Source organism: Arachis ipaensis, chromosome B7 (assembly GCF_059453495.1).
Source record: "Arachis ipaensis isolate K30076 ecotype BB chromosome B7, ASM5945349v1, whole genome shotgun sequence".
Classification (NCBI taxonomy): Eukaryota; Viridiplantae; Streptophyta; class Magnoliopsida; order Fabales; family Fabaceae; genus Arachis; species Arachis ipaensis.
This window is the reverse complement of record NC_142442.1, coordinates 139,070,887-139,087,160: the sequence shown is the minus strand read 5'-3', so window position 1 is coordinate 139,087,160 and position 16,274 is coordinate 139,070,887. Positions and strand designations below refer to the sequence as shown.

Sequence of the window (16,274 nt, the reverse complement as noted above, 5' to 3'; positions counted from 1 at the left end):
CAATTTGTGATAGTATGAAAGATGTTTATTTATACTGGATTAAGTCACTCAAAAAAAGATTAAGAGTAAATGGAATATATATTTTTTTGCATTCATATGATTTACATACAAAAATTAAGAATGAAGCGATTTTTAAGGTAAAAAAAGGTATACTTTAGAAAGGATGAAAAGAAAAAAAAAATAGTCTTACTTATATGATTTAGTACTCACTACGTACTCTGTGATATAATGTACTGTATTCTGACTTGCAATTCGAACTCAGCTTTTAACAAACATAAATAGAAAATTCATTATATGCATACATTATAAAAAAAAATTTAATTTATTATTAAATAATAAATTAAATAATATTATTAAAATGGTTGTTGACAAACTTAAGATGGTTTTCACCACTGCCGTGCCCCCAATTCGTGTCTGTTGTAGCTGATTTGGTCTGTGTCCGTTTCACTGCTGACAAACTTGAAATGATTTTTTCATTTCGTGCCTGCCCTAAGTGAAATAGTCCTCCCATTTCGTGGCCACCATGCCAGAAATGGTGTGGAAACCCATTTCGTGCCTGCCATGCTAGAAATGGCACCGCGCATTTTGAGAAATATTTTCAGGAATTGGGTATTTGCAATTCAGGAATTGGGTATGCTTGAGTAATACACTTGTTCTCTTTTTTTCTTTATTCAAGAGTTGTGTTGCACTTAACTTTTTTGGTTTTGAAATATTACAAAAATACTTAAGGGACTAAACTTTTTGCAGTTAAGCAGTGTGAAGATCTCAAAGTGAAGTACAATGAAGAGATGACAGAGAGAAAAAAGCTCTTCAATGAACTTCAAGAGTCTAAAGGTACATCTTACATGTTCTATAAGCAAAAGTTGTTTTGATTTGAAGAGTATTCTAAGCCAAAGGCACTAACGCATTTCTGTTAAGAATATCAGGGAACATTAGGGTTTTCTGCCGTTGCCGTCCCTTAAATAAGGACGAGATCTCCGCTGGCTGTACTACAGTTTTGGATTTTGGTGCATCAAAGGATGGAATTTTGACAACTAGTATGCCAAAAAAACAATACAGATTTGACAGAGTTTATACACCAAAAGATGATCAAGGTATACATATAAAGCTTTATTTTATTAGTACTATTTTATATATTTTATTTTATTGTGCAAGATCTGGAATTCGGTGGTTCGTAAATGGACAGTGTTGCTTTGTTTCTACAGTTGATGTTTTTGCTGATGCCTCATCAATGGTAACATCTGTGTTGGATGGCTACAATGTATGCATATTTGCTTATGGGCCAACAGGAGCAGGAAAGACATTTACCATGGAGGGAACAGAGCTGAATAGAGGAGTAAATTATAGGACTCTTGAGCTCTTGTTCGACCTGAGAAAAAAAAGGAGTGATACATTTTCTTATGACATATCTGTTAGTGTACTTGAGGTTTATAATGAACAAATCAGAGACCTATTGGCTACAGGATCAACAACAAAAAGGTAAATTAACTGCTCTATAATAATGTTGTGCAAGTATGATAAACTGCCATAACATTGATAACTGTTTCTCCTGAATTGGTGTTCAGGTTGGAGATAAAACAAGGCTCTAAAGGATCTCATTACATTCCTGGTGTCGTAGAAGCTAAAGTTGAAAATGTTAAGGAGGCCTGGGATGTACTGCAAGCTGAATGCAAAGGTAGAGCAGATCTCACTGGTACCAAGCTTTTGCATTCTATAAGAAGCTCTCTAGTATATATGTCTTCTCTTCATCAAAATGAAATTTCTTCTTTGAATACTTGTAATGATTGCTTGTTTCTTACTTCCTTTTCCAGCATACTTTGTATAATGGTAATGGCTAAAAATTTGCTGAATGGTGAGTGTACCAAGAGCAAGCTTCGACTTGTGAATTTGGCGGGTAGTGAGAGACTTGCAAAGACAGATGTGCAAGGGGAGCGGCTTAAGGAAACGCAAAATATCAACCTATCTCTTTCGGCTCTTGGCACTGTTATATCTGCTTTAGCAGTGAAGAGTAGGCACATTCCCTATAGGTATAACACCATTATCCTTACCTTTCACTATTCTTAATAAATATTTAGTGATATTTTCTTCTAGGAGTTTCAGGAACTCAAAATTGACACATTTACTTGAAGACTCTTTAGGTATGTCTACTTCTTTTCATTTTGTTTTTTATGTGCATATGAGAACACCCAGCTTCTTCAGGCATATATTGATAATGCTCTTCCCTAACATATTTAAGGGGTGACTCTAAAACTTTGATGTTCCTGCAAATCAGTCCATCGGACAAGGACTTAGATGAAACCCTTAGCTCACTTAATTTCGCAACTAGAGTGAGGGGTGTTGTGTTAGGTTCCGGTAAGATGCAAGTTGACACAAGTGAACTTCAAAAGACAAAAGCAATGGTAAGTTGCTGGTGTAATACCTCAAAAATAATTTATTATTTCATGGTTATATGCAGATAATGTTTTCTTTCTTGCTTTTACACTTTGGTATAGCTTGAAGAACTTGAAGGTCAGATTGAGTTGAAGACATCCATGCAAAACCAGTCAGAAAAACAAATTTCTCAGTTGTCGGAGAAATTGAAAATAAAAGAAGAAACCTGCAGAAAGCAGGAAGAAAAGATATTTTTCCTATAAATTTAGTTTCTGTTGAATATATGTTACACTAGAATTTATTGTCACTTATTACTCAGCATTCTCTCTCTCCCGGGTATGTAACGATTTTTATGTTCATTATTCAGATGAAGGAGCTCGAGAAAAAGCTTAAAGAGCAGGAACAGAGCTCAGCTATGCTTCGTCAGCAGGTAACTTTTTATGTTCTTGCATGAATTGTACTTTTGCAAATTGTTATATTATATAACACGGACTTTATTTTGTTGCAGATTAAGGAACAAGAGTGGCAAAGAAAGGTCACAGCCGACGCGGCTCAGGAGTTTGACATGCTCTGGGCCCGCTCAAAGGCTGTGGTCATGGATGCCACGAACAACTGCTCCTCTTTACAGCAGAAGTTCCTGAACCTCGCATCGAAGGTATTCGCCGTGCAACTCTCTATCTCCGAAGTCAACCAGTCAATTGCAATTGGTGAGAAGAGTTCGGATTCCCTTTGTCAAAGGGATCTTAATCCAGTGGAGCTAGTGACTCCAGTGGAGCTAGTGATGGGCAATCTTTTGCAACTGCAGAAGCTAGCTTCTCAACTCCTGTTCGAGTGCTGCAAGCTACTACCTAGGGCAGGGCAGTTACATCTAGAGGAAGAGGACGAGGACGAGGACCAGGAAGACCTCTAAAGCTTCGAGGACCAGGATGGGCAATCTTTGGAAGTCTTCCTGGTCCTCGTCCTCGTACTCGTCCTCTAGATTTAACTGCCCTGCCCTGGGTAGTAGCTTGCAGCACTCGAACAGGAGTTGAGAAGCTAGCTTCTGCAGTTGCAAAAGATTGCCCATCACTAGCTCCACTGGAGTCAGATCCCTTTGACAAGGGGAATCCGAACTCTTCTCACCAATTGCAATTGACTGGTTGACTTCGGAGATAGAGAGTTGCATGGCGAATACCTCCGATGCGAGGTCCAGGATGTAAAGAGGAGCAGTTGTTCGTGGCATCCATGACCACAGCCTTTGAGCGGGCCCAGAGCATGTCAAGCTCCTGGGCCGCGTCGGCTGTGGCCTTTCTTTGCCACTCTTGTTCCTTCATCTGCAACAAAATAAAGTCCGTGTTATATAATATAACAATTTGCAAAAGTACAATTCATGCAAGAACATAAAAAATTACCTGCTGACGAAGCATAGCTGAGCTTTGTTCCTGCTCTTTAAGCTTTTTCTCGAGCTCCTTCATCTGAATAATGAACATAAAAATCGTTACATACCCGGGAGAGAGAGAATGCTGAGTAAGAAGTGACAATAAATTCCAGTGTAACATATATTCAACAGAAACTAAATTTGTAAGAAAAATACTTTTTTCTTCCTGCTTTCTGCAGGTTTCTTCTTTTATTTTCAATTTCTCCGACAACTGAGAAATTTGAATTTCTCACAAATAGTAAGACATTTGGTTGGAAGAGAGATACTAGTTTTCCTTTTGGATTAACAAATGAATTGAGAAGACAAAAAGATGGAAGGAGATTCAGTGAAGTTACTAGGATTTTAGGGTAGTCCAGCTGTTCTAAGAGTGAAGTGGGCACTAGCAGTTAAAGGAATAGAGTACCAATATGTGGAAGAAGATCTCAGCAACAAGAGTGACATGCTCCTTAAATACAACCCTGTCTACAAAAAGGTACCTGTTCTTGTGCACCAGGGTAAGCCCCTTGCTGAATCACTGCTCATTCTTGAGTATATTGATGAGACTTGGAAGCAAAACCCTCTTCTTCCACATTCTCCTTATGAAAGGTCCCAGGCTAGATTCTGGTCCAAATTCGTTGATGACAAGGTAAGAGAGTTGCAGCACCATATTTAGTATCAATCATTTGTAGAACTGAGAAAAAATGTGTTAGAGTTGCAGCACCATATTTGTTTGTGTATAAATATATATATTATTTAACTTATTTTCAGTATATTATATGAAAGTTGCTGATTTAGTGGCTATTTTTTGTGTATAGGAGTTAATTTAATTGTGTTTCACTCTTAACTCTTCACACAGTGTATGCCAACAGTTGTGGCAGCGTTTTCCAAGGTAGGAGAAGAGCAACAGAAGGCAGCAGAAGAAACTCGAGAGAATCTAAAGAGGCTTGAGGTTGGACTTGAGGGAAAACGCTTCTTTGGAGGTGATAACATTGGCTTTGCGGACATTGCTATTGGTTGGCTTCCATACTGGATTGGAATAGCTGAGGAAGTTGTGGCCATCAACCTTATTGATGCCGAGTCAATGCCTAAGCTTAACTCATGGTTCCATGCTTTTATTGACATTCCAATTATCAAAGAACTCTTGCCTCCTCGTCACAAATTGCTCCATCACACCAAGGCATTCCTCCAAGCGTAGGCATCATCCCCTTAGAAGGCTATTTCCATTCACATATCATATATTATATGTGATGCCATCTTACCAAGTTTATTGTTAGGACTAAAGCTAGAACATCTAAGGTTTGGTTTGGTAAAATTTTTTGAAGATGTGCTTGTACTTTTTAAAAGCACAAGCTCTTCTTTATGTGTTTGGTAAATTAAAAAAATTATGTGCTTGTATTTGCAGCTTTTAAAAGATCCCGATACTTTTGAAAGCAATTAAGATGGAGTTTCTCAAAGTTGGTTTGTGTTTTTCAAATTTCTAAAGTCTAATATATTCTTATATATTAACTAATTTCAAATTTAACGCTTAAATTTATGTCTTTTATAGTATTTTTAAATTTTAAAAAATTATTTTATCAAACGTAATTGTTATTACTTGTGTTTATTAAAAGTCATTTTTAATTTGATTTATCAAATATAAATGCTACACTTTTTAAAAATCTATCGTTTTTTTTTTTTGGATGAACAATCTATCGTTTATTTATACTATTTCTCGCGTTACTAATACCTAATAGCCAATTATTTCTTAATTATCCTATTATATTTAGTATTGTTTAGACAAGTAGCTGCCAGTTTTGATATAACTAATGAAATATATAGTAACTGCTGCTAAGGGATACAGGGGTTGGGACTTGGAATAAAATGATTTTTTAGTGTTAGTTTCCATGAAATTCCTTCTACAATATAAGTAAAGAGATTTGAATATGTTTAATGTATTATATATGATAATAGAAAAATCGAAAAAATATAAAACATAAAATTTAAGTAGGCTAGTCAAAATAACAGGGCTTGTTTGATTTTATGTGATAAAAAATATTTTTAAACTTCAAGGGTAACATTTATATTACTATTAGACTAATTATATTATATGAAACAGAGTATTAGTGATAAAATTTGAATATGAACATGAATTTATTAGTGTGGCAAAAATGAAACACTTAGATGAATGAATGGGAATTTTTTATTTTTATTATTGAAATTGTGATGGTGTTTTTAAATAATGTGAAGAGTTGGTTATTTTTTATTTTGTAAAAATAGTCATAAATCTGAGGGATAATTTTGTGGATTTTAATATTTTTTTTGATGCCACAAATCTGAGGTAGATTTAAATTTTTTTATTTTAAAATTTTTTGAATATACAATTCTAACTCTCAGATTTGTAACACTATAAAATCTGACCCTTAGATTTCTACTCCAAATTTGAGGGTTCGATTTGTTACTTAAAATTTAAAAAAAAATTCATATTAAAAAAAATATAACAATTATCCAATGAATTTTATACAATTTTCTTCTATATAAAAAAAAATTAGTCGAATGAATGGATGTTTTTTTTTTTGAAAAGAGATAAATTGTATTCAAATAAAAGAACCCAAAACATTTAAATGGGCCAAATTAGTTACATGTTGAGGAGTCTCTTCTAACCATATAACATTTGGTTAGATCAGAGCTAATTTAGCCGAAGCATGGACTACTCTGTTCTCCTCTCTTTTTACATGAAAAAAGTGAACAAGTCTAAATTTACCTAAAGCATCTTTACAATTTGACACTAAAGTTCCAAAATAATTTATGTGAGTATCATTCTCCTTTAATGCTTTAATAACGTTTATATTATCTCTTTCTAAGACTAAATAAAAAAAAAAACAGCAGTCCAAGGTCAAGTTAAGGCCCAAAAGACAAGCTGTGGCTTCCGCTTCAATTATAGATGTGGTTGAAACCATTATCTCTCCTTCAGAATTTTTAATAACTGCTCCTCCACCATTCGGTCCTTCCTTTGAAATTGCTGCATCCACATTCAATTTGAAAAGATTTGGCTCTGTAGGGGTGGCAAGCGGAGAAGCCCGCCCCGCCCCGCCCCGCCTAGTGAGGCGGTCCCAAAATCCCAGCCCGCCCCACTTAACGGCGGACTGGCGGGCCAGCGGACTAAACCCGCCAAATATCTTTTTTTTTTTTTACTTTTAACTCTTAAATAATATATATAAAGACATAAAAAAATCTCTTCTGTTTTTTACTTTTAATTATTATAATTTCTAAAAGTATAAACAAATTATAATTTTTATATTCACAAACATTAAAGTCTTTGTAATTATAAATATCTAATAAACATAATTATAAACTAAGTTTTCATCCAAAACATAATTATAAATATTGTTCCCAAAGCAAAATAAATATAATCCAAAACATAATTATAAATATTGTCAATAAAACAAAATAAACATAATCCAAAACACTCAATTTTCATCTTCATTCTCTTGTAACTTGGGTTGGGGAAAGTTGGGTTTTGACAAAAAAATTGTAAAAATATCCATTGCCAAAAAAATACTAAGTCCACCGGGAAAGCTCGCCCCGCCCCGCCAAATCCTGCCAAAGCCCGCGGTTTAAGCGGTGCGGGTTAGGCGGACTTTTGCTATTTGGCGGTCCCAATTTTCCAGTCCAGCCCGCCTTTTTTGGCAGGTTACGCAGATCGGCCCGACGAATTTAGACCCGTTTGCCTCTCCTAGGCAGCACCCAACACATTGAACTACGACTCCCTGATGGTGACTCCGCTGTGAAGTTCTCTGTCGGCCTTGACATGATTGTGAATTCCTGGTATCTAAGAGTTGCTCTGTTAACTAATTCTTGTATGTTTATTTCCTTATCTTCAAAAATTAATTTGTTTCTTCTCCACTATATTGTATGTAGGTATTCAAGAAATAGACCTCTTTCCCCCTTTCTGATTTGGTTTAGCGATTCTTCAATCCAAGTCCCAATTGGGTGGTTCTGTACTGTCTCTGGTCGGAGGTTGAAAGGACTAGCAAACCAAAATCGCTGTGTCCAGGTACAATCTCTGAATATGTGTTCTTCTGTCTCTTCCTTTCTCTAACATCTTGGACAAAGTGATGTGCATGTGATACCTCTTTTTTGAATATTGATTCTGGTTGACAGGGATGATGTTAACAATCTCCACGTGAAATTAAGGGTGCGGTTCAGCGCTTTTGTGTTCTAAAACAATTTTTAAGGGAAACTGTTTCGGTGCTCTTAATTGCTGGACTGAGCGTGGTTTTGTGACCAAGAGCAGATAAGGTGGTAAGCTTTCTTAACCTCATATGAACGAATGTTCAAACACACATACATATAAAATCAAATAAATAACTAAAATATAAAAAAAAAAGTTGGAGTAAAACTTATTATTAAAAATAATAAAATATTAATTCAAAAAATTTAGATATGTGTAAAAAATATCAGTAGAACATATCAAATAAAAAAAATAGATTAAATATATGATGGATAGATGACAAGAAATAAAAAAAATACAAAAAAAATTATATACAAAACAATTTCGCTAAATAGATAATAGAAATTGTAAACAATATAAATAATAGATTATATCTTAAGTCTACTAAACATAAACAAACTTAATTAATTTAAAATTAAAATTTTAAAATTAAAATTAACTTTTTTAACTTATTATTATTCTGAATAATGGCTTAACGGTTCAAAATCATTTTACATGCTAATTTTGAGGTATTCATACAAGTCTGGTGGCTTGAAAAGCAGTGGCTAAGAGTTTGACCTGCAAGTAGAGTTATGACACGTGGCAAAGAGTATTGTGATTCAAAACATGTAATTAAATGCAGAAGAAGATGGTGTTGCGGTAACTTCTGAATTGTAAATTTGTAACCATGTGGGCAAGAAGGGAAACTCAACACCAAAAAATGAATGTTATCATGTGGGCCTTGGAGGACTTGTACAAAAACCGTGAAAAACCTAAGTAGAGGGCCAATAAAATCAAGAATAATGTTACATCTTTAAATTTTTTTATAAATTAAATTCAATCAAATTAAATAATAAGACTTAGAATAATATTAATTATAATTAATTTTTATTATATTAATTAATTTAATTAAATTTAGTTAATAAAAAAATTTAGATGTGTAATATTATTCTAAAATTACTCTATTCTATGTATTTTCTTAGGAGTGGTAAGTAGGGAAATCCGTCCCGCCCCTCCAGAAATCCATTTTTTAGCGGGTTGGTCCGCCCCGCCTCACCCCGCCTAGTGAAGCGGTTCCATAATTTCATCCTGCCCTGCTTAATGGCGGGCTGACGGGCCGACAGACTAAGCCCGCCAAATATCCTTTTATTTTTTACTTTTAACTATTAAATAATATATATATATAAAGGTATAAAAAAATTTCTTCTGTTTTTTACTTTTACCTATTATAATTTTTAAAAGTATAAACAAATTATAATTTTTATAATCATAAACATTAAAGTCTTTGTAATTATAAATATCTAATAAACATAATTATAAACCAAATTTTCATCCAAAACATAATTATAAATATTATTCCCAAAACAAAATAAACATAATCCAAAACATAATTATAAAATATTGTCTCTAAAATAAAATAAACATAATCCAAAACACTCTATTTTCATCTTCATTCTCTTGTAAGTTGGGTTGGGGGAAGCTGAGTTTTGGCAAAAAAATTATAAAAAAAAATCCTTTGCTAAAAAAATACTAAGCCCGGCGGGAAAGCCCGTCCCACCCCACAAAAACCCGCAGTTTAAGCGATGCGAGTTAGGCGGATTTTTGTTATTTAGCGGTCATAATTTTTTAAACTGATCCGTCTTTTTTATGAGTTATGCGAGCCTGCCCGACAAATTTAGACCCATTTGCCACTTACACGCAATTTATAAAAAGGAAAAAAGAGGAAAAAAATTTCTCCAAAGACACAACTGCATCATCGTTATCGTGCACTCATAGCAACCAGCAGTGAGGAAAACCTATGTAGTTAAAAAAGTATATTTTATCCTATTATTATTTGTTTTTTATTTTAGTATGTTCAATTGTTTTAATCTCAAAATATTAGATTTATATCTAAAGTTGAATGGGGGCAATTGTCCCCCACACGGCCACAACTAAGAGAGTGGATCCGTCCCTGTTAATGTAGAGAGGTCAGAGTGTTGTGATTATGTTAGTGTTACGGATAAGAATAAATAGTAACTATTAAAGTAAGAGAAGCTAAGTGCCTTAGAAATATAGTATTCTAAAATCCAATGCAATAAGACTCTTCTTCAGTTATGGCCTAAAGCACAAATTTGAAATATGTTAATACTTGGAACTTCAGCAAATTAATCAATTATTCGCGATCCAAAATCCTAGTGTGTGTTTCACTAATTAATAACTAATTAGATACCGGATTTAATTTCTTCAAGTTATTCATCGAAGCATCATTTTGCTACTGTAGATTATTAGATCTTAGTGGACCATATACCTCAACTGGTGCTTTGTTTTTGGTGCCCCTCAATTGATGCTTTGATTTGATGATCAGTGCTGTGTACTGTTAATTATAGTAGCAGCCATAAGAAATTTCACATGCAATTTCTCTTTGTAATTTGTATGTCAATAATGAATTATGCTAAAAGATAAATAATATAAATAATGTTACTAACTATATTACGGTATATTCTGTATTGTTGTCCATTAATTATTATGTTAGTTTTTAAAATTTTATTAAATTATAATTAGATCATTATAATTTTTTAATTGAATTTATATATTATTTTTAATTTTGTAATTAGATCATTTTTATAATAAAAATGTTAAAATTAACGAATAATCTTTTTAAAAAATATGTGGTAAAAATTTTAATTAAGTTTTTAATTGTAAATATTTTTAGTTTATAAAAAAATATTTTATTAATTTTAATACTTTTTATATTAATAATAATTTAATTATAAAATTAAGAATAATGTAAAGATTTAATTAAATATATAAATTTAATTATTACTTTAATGAAATTATAAAAGATAAATAAAATAATTAAAATTTTTTTTGGCGCACATAGTTAAGCACATATTCATGAAGTGCGAGGTTATATAATAATATTATCTTATTAGTTGTTGTGGCGATAGTTAATTAAGAGGAGACGAGAAAGTTCAAAGGGTTACAACATGTATATTTTGTGTGGATTTTCTTGGTTTTCCATGTTTAATGAAACAAAGGATGAAGAATAGAAATAGGGAAGAAGAAGCTGAAGTAAAATTGATTGTATATATATATATATATATATATATATATATATATATATATATATATATATATATATATATATATATGTCTCTGTGTCTGTGCGCGCGCACTATATAGACAATTCAGTGAATTATCATGAAATCTTTTAAATTTACAAAAAATGATCTATATACTAATAGAATTAATGACTCATCAAATTAATTTATTTTAGATTCTGATATATTCTCGGAAGTTAGAGGATGGAAGATATCTAAAATCTCTAACTTGGATAAATTGAGATGAAATGTGTGTGGAGATAGTGGTTTAGTCAAAATATCGGCTAATTGTCTAGAAGAAGTGATAGGAAATAATTTTATGACATTGGTTTGTATTTTTTGGTGCACAACATGACAATCAACCTCCAAATATTTAGTGTGCTCATGAAAAATCGGGTTGTCCGTGATGTGAAGAGCGCTTTGACTGTCATAATAAAGAGCAGGTGGTCGGTCACAAGTGATGTGAAGAGTGCCCAACAAGTTAAGGATCCATTAAAGTTTACAAGTGGTACTTGCTAAAGCGCGATATTCAGCCTCGGTAAATGAACAAGTTACAGTAGTTTACTTTTTGTTTTTTCAACTAACCAAAGAGTCTCCTATAAAAAATAGTCAGTGAGAGAACGACGACTATTCGGACATCCAACCTGTGAGAATAAAGGAAGGATAAGAGTAATTTTAGGAAGTAAAATAAATGAATTTCAATAGGAGAGAACTCAAAAATGTTTTGTAAGGAGTTTTTGTCGAAGAATTTTATTCTTATTCGTTGAAGATATAGTATAGAGATACTATATATACGTATCCAGAATTGTAATTGAAGTTAATAACAATAACAATATCCTTATTCACATCATCTTATAGAGTTAGTTAGAAGAAATCTTTCATATTATTTTTCCTCTTTACAAAATATATAGCGAGTGCATTATTGTGAGTAGTGTTCACTTTCATATTACTATGTATCTATTAGAAGACAAAATTTCGCTGTAGACTCAACAATTGGTATCAAGAGCCAACGTTATATTATTCATTATTTGCGTGGTAAAATTCAATTTTGAATATAATGGCTTCTACTAATGGTAATGTCAAAGTAGGAAAATATGAAATCGAGAAGTTTAATGAGAAAAATAATTTTTTTTTATTAGAGGATGCAGATGAAAAATCTGCTTATATCACAAAAATCACAAGGCATTGGCAGGAAAAGAGAAAAAGCTAGAGGAAATGAAAGATGAGGATTGGGAAGAATTCGATCTTGAGGCACGGACTGCAATAATCTTATGCCTTGAGAGGGATGTTGCTTTTTTGGTAAATGAAGAAGCAACTGCAACAGGCGTTTGGGCAAAGTTAGAGAATAATTTCATGATGAAGACTTTAACTAACAGGATCTACTTAAAATTCAAATTGTATACATGTAAGATGGAAGAAGGTACCTCAATCCGAGAATATATCAATAAGTTTGATAGGATTATATCAAACTTAAAAGATATAGATGTGAATGTTGATGATGCGGATCAGGCACTCATATTGTTACTTTCATTACCGAAATTCTATGAAAATCTGGTGTAGACATTGATGCTGGTGGGTGACACTCTGACCATGGATGAGACGAGAGAATCACTTTTAGCGGATGATCTACGTAAGATTGCTACAAGTGTAATGTCATCTCTAAATGGAAGAGAGTATAATGATCAAGTACAAGGATTGTTCGCGGCTAGAGGAAAGACTAATGAAAGAGGAAAAGGTAATAAGCGTGGAAAGTCTAGGCCAAAATCTAGACCTTATGCAAAGAGAACATGCTTTAAATGTGTGGAGTCTGGACATTTCAAAGTAAATTGTCCAAATAAAAAGATAACTTTCAAGAAACAAAACAATGACAACCCAAAAGAAAAGCAAGAAGCAAGCTACATCTCAAATGATGAGGAGGATTGTTACTCTGTGACAGAACAATCTTATGAAATCTTCGATAAGTGAATTCTTGATTCATGAGCATCTTACCATATGTGCCCAAATAGGAAGTGGTTTACTACCTATCAAAGCATAAATAGTGGCACAGTTTTAATGGGCAATGATCATGCTTGTAACATTGTGGAGTTGGGTACTATAAGAATCAAGATGCATGATGAAATAGTAAGAACCTTAAAGGATGTGAGACATATTCCAAACTTGCGGAAAAATCTTATCTCCATAGGTTTGTTGGAGAAAAATGGTTGCAAAATAGTTGCGAAAGATGAGGTACTAAAAGTTGTTCATGGTTCTTTGGTAGTGATGAAGGGAGTTCGTCACGGTAATCTTTATTCTCTTTTGAGGACAACAGTCACATGTGAGTTAGCAGTTGGAATTGGTGGAAGTAGAGATCAAACAAATTGCATAAGAATATGGCACATGCGGCTTGGACATATGTCAGAGAAAGGTCTATCATTGCTTTGTGGACAAGGTTTGCTGAAGAATATGAAGAAACCAAAAATAGAATTTTTTGAGCATTGCGTGTATGGAAAGGCACACAGGATGAAGTTTTCTACAAGCAAGCACAAAAGCAGAGGGTTGTTAGACTACGTGCATACTGATGTTTGGAGCTCGTCTAAAGTTACTTCCAATGGTGGTTCCAGGTATTTTGTTACTTTTGTTGATAATTATTTCAGATATGTTTGGGTTTACTTCCTCAAGCATAAGAATGAGGTATTCGACACTTTTAAGTGATGGAGAGCAATGGTTGAAAATCGAACAGGTAGGAAGCTGAAAACTCTACGATCAGATAATGGCACAGAGTACACGGATGGGGCTTTCAAGGAGTTTTGTGATCGAGAAGGCATTGTGAGACACTAGACAGTTAGAGAAACACCACAACAGAATGGAGTCACTGAACGACTGAATCGTACGCTACTTGAGAAGACACGATGTATGCGCTCTAATTTTGGGTTAGGCAGAGAGTGGTGGGCAGAGTCGGTTGCTACATTTTACTACATAGTGAACCAATCCCCACATTCTTCTCTAGATGGAAACACACTTTATAAGGTATGGTCAGGAAAACATGCAAATTATGAGAAACTCAGAGTTTTTGAATGCACAACCTATTATCATGTCAAAGATAATAAGCTTAATGATAGAGCTAAAAAGGCAACCTTTTTGAGGGTATCCAAGAGGGGTTCAAGGGTATTGATGTGTGGAAAACAATCCAACACAAAACTCACCGGCAAGTGTATCGGGTCGCATCAAGTAATAATAACTCACGTGACTGAGGTCGATCCCACAGGGATTGAAGGATTGAGCAACTTTAGTTTAGTGGTTGATTTAGTCAAGCAAACAAGAGTTGATTTGAGTGGATTGTAACTGACAGAAGCTAAATTGCATGAATTGTAAAGGGAGAGGGAAGAATTGTAGTAAATTAAAGAGCAAAGGAAGTAAAGAAGTTGAATCTTAAAGTGCAAGTAATATAAACTGCAGAAACTTAGATTGCAAGAAATGTAAATGACTGAAGCTTAAAGTGCAAGAAATGTAAATTGCTTGAATTATAAAAGGATTTGGGAGTTGGGATTGTAGAAATTAAACAAGATAAATCAAAATGACATTAAACAAATAAATGGGATATGAAATAAAATTGCAACAGATCTAAACAGAAGAGAACAATTGCTTGAAAATCCAAATAGAAAGCAAAATGTGGCTCAATTGCAATGGTTCAAGAGAAGTCAAAGATCTCAGGGTTAGAAGAGACTAGAGAACAAGTCTAGATCTCAATTCTTCCTTGATCCAACCAAGAACAATTGCAATGAGAAGTAGAAAAGTAAATTGCAGGAGAAGTAGAGAAGAAAGCAGTAAAGAGAATTCAAATCCAAAAGCACAATTTCTTGAATTATGCAGACAAATAAACAGAGAGGGATCCCAAGGAGAGATTGAAACAGAATTTCTTCAATTCTCCACCCAAGATCCAAAACAAAGAGTAAAAAAATGTAGAAGCAAGAACAAGGAAGAAGAGAGATCAATTCTCCTTCCCAATTCCCCAAGATAGAACTCAGAGATCCAAAGTCAAAGTAAAAACTCTCCAAATTACAATTGAAAATTATCCCCCGAAGAAAAAGGTCTTTTCTAAATCAAACTAACACCTATTTATACACTTCCTAATTTGGATTTAAGAATTTAGGTGGGCTCTAAAATTTGGTGAAGAAATGAATTAATTTAGATTTTTCATGAATTTTTGGCCCATGGTGCACCTCCCAGGGGAAAGCTCGGCTCTTGGCAAGAGCTTTGGTCAAGAGCTTTGGTTCCCTTCCTTGCCAAAGTGTGCGCACGTTCCCTCCTTGTGACGAGAATAAAGCTCTTTGCAAGAGCTTTGAGCTCTTGGCAAGAGCTTTTCTTGTCCTTGAGGTCCCTGGTTCAAGCCTTGGGTGAAGCACTTGCTGGCCATTTTCCTTTGCAACCAAGTAGCGCCTAGTGTCTCCCTTCCTTGAGGTGCCCGGTTCGATCCTTGGGTAGTGCAAGAGCTGCCCATTTTTCATGGCACAAGAGTAGCGCCCAAAGTCTTGCTTCCTTGAGGGACTTGGTTCGAACCCCATGGAGTGAAAACAAGCCAATTTTGGCTTGTTTTCCTTGTGAGGTAGCACTACCCCCTTCCCCCTTGGTCTTGGGTTCAAACCTTGGTGAGTGCATTGTTGAGCTCTTTTTCTCTTGATTTTTCCTTGAAGAAGCCCGAAAAAGCTCTTAGAGAAAGCTCTTGGCAAGAGCTTTGTCTTGGATTTGCCTTGCTTCCTCCTTCCTTGTGCGCTTGGTTAAGCTCTTGGCAAGAGCTCTAGGCTCTTGGTAAGAGCTTGGCCTTTGATTTGTTGAAGTAAAGCTCTCCACAAGAGCTCTAAGCTCCTGGCAAGAGCTTTGTGCTCTTGCTCCTTGTTTTGAGCCACGCTTTTCTTCCCTTGAGCAAGCTTTCTTTATTTCCTTAGATCACGCTCCTTAGGCTACGCTTTTCTCATTTTTTTCACTTACAAGAAATCAAAACAACCAATCAAAGTATCACCAAATTCACAAGGTTTAAAATTCATTTAAAAATCAATTAATTCAAGCTTAAACCTCATGATTTTGTGCCAATTAAAGGGTGGTTGATTGATTCAAAGAAACCATGCAATTCCACTCCAAATTACTAACTTACAATGCAAGAAAGTGCATAAAAACTAATGAAACAAGTAAAAAATACTTGCAAAGCTAGCATATGATGACTTGTCATCAGGTATCATCTTTGGAGCGTAAATGATTCTAAATT

The 16,274-nt window shown here is 34.2% G+C and overlaps 2 protein-coding genes across 5 annotated transcripts; both read left to right on the top strand.

Annotated features, from left to right (window-relative positions):
- Positions 1 to 440: 440 nt before the first annotated feature.
- Positions 441 to 2,857, top strand: LOC107607890 (kinesin-like protein KIN-14E). Of its 4 annotated transcripts, none has more exons than XM_088494325.1 (9): positions 448 to 631; positions 748 to 834; positions 927 to 1,094; positions 1,206 to 1,479; positions 1,566 to 1,693; positions 1,812 to 2,027; positions 2,092 to 2,138; positions 2,237 to 2,399; positions 2,493 to 2,857. In XM_088494325.1, the coding sequence occupies exons 1-6, from the start codon at positions 562 to 564 to the stop codon at positions 1,823 to 1,825; spliced, it is 741 nt and encodes a 246-aa protein (XP_088350451.1). In that variant the 5' UTR covers positions 448 to 561; the 3' UTR covers positions 1,826 to 2,027; positions 2,092 to 2,138; positions 2,237 to 2,399; positions 2,493 to 2,857. The 4 variants fall into 4 exon arrangements, with proteins under 4 accessions (XP_088350450.1, XP_088350451.1, XP_088350452.1 ...); XM_088494326.1 differs by having other exon boundaries at positions 453 to 631; positions 1,566 to 1,675; XM_088494327.1 differs by having other exon boundaries at positions 454 to 631; positions 1,566 to 1,675; positions 2,101 to 2,138.
- A 935-nt stretch (positions 2,858 to 3,792) lies between these two features.
- LOC107607888 (glutathione transferase GST 23-like) lies at positions 3,793 to 5,220 on the top strand. Its single transcript, XM_088494323.1, has 2 exons — positions 3,793 to 4,412; positions 4,623 to 5,220. The coding sequence occupies exons 1-2, from the start codon at positions 4,227 to 4,229 to the stop codon at positions 4,959 to 4,961; spliced, it is 525 nt and encodes a 174-aa protein (XP_088350449.1). The 5' UTR covers positions 3,793 to 4,226; the 3' UTR covers positions 4,962 to 5,220.
- The last annotated feature ends 11,054 nt before the right edge of the window (positions 5,221 to 16,274 follow it).

Coding starts and splice junctions, on each gene's coding strand:
- LOC107607888 (XM_088494323.1), top strand. CDS start 4,227: ATGCTCCTTAAATACAACCCTGTCTACAAAAAGGTACCTGTTCTTGTG. Junction 4,413..4,622: donor CCAAATTCGTTGATGACAAG/GTAAGAGAGTTG, acceptor CTCTTCACACAG/TGTATGCCAACAGTTGTGGC.
- LOC107607890 (XM_088494324.1), top strand. CDS start 562: ATGCTAGAAATGGCACCGCGCATTTTGAGAAATATTTTCAGGAATTGG. Junction 835..926: donor TGAACTTCAAGAGTCTAAAG/GTACATCTTACA, acceptor TAAGAATATCAG/GGAACATTAGGGTTTTCTGC. Junction 2,028..2,100: donor AGTAGGCACATTCCCTATAG/GTATAACACCAT, acceptor TAGGAGTTTCAG/GAACTCAAAATTGACACATT.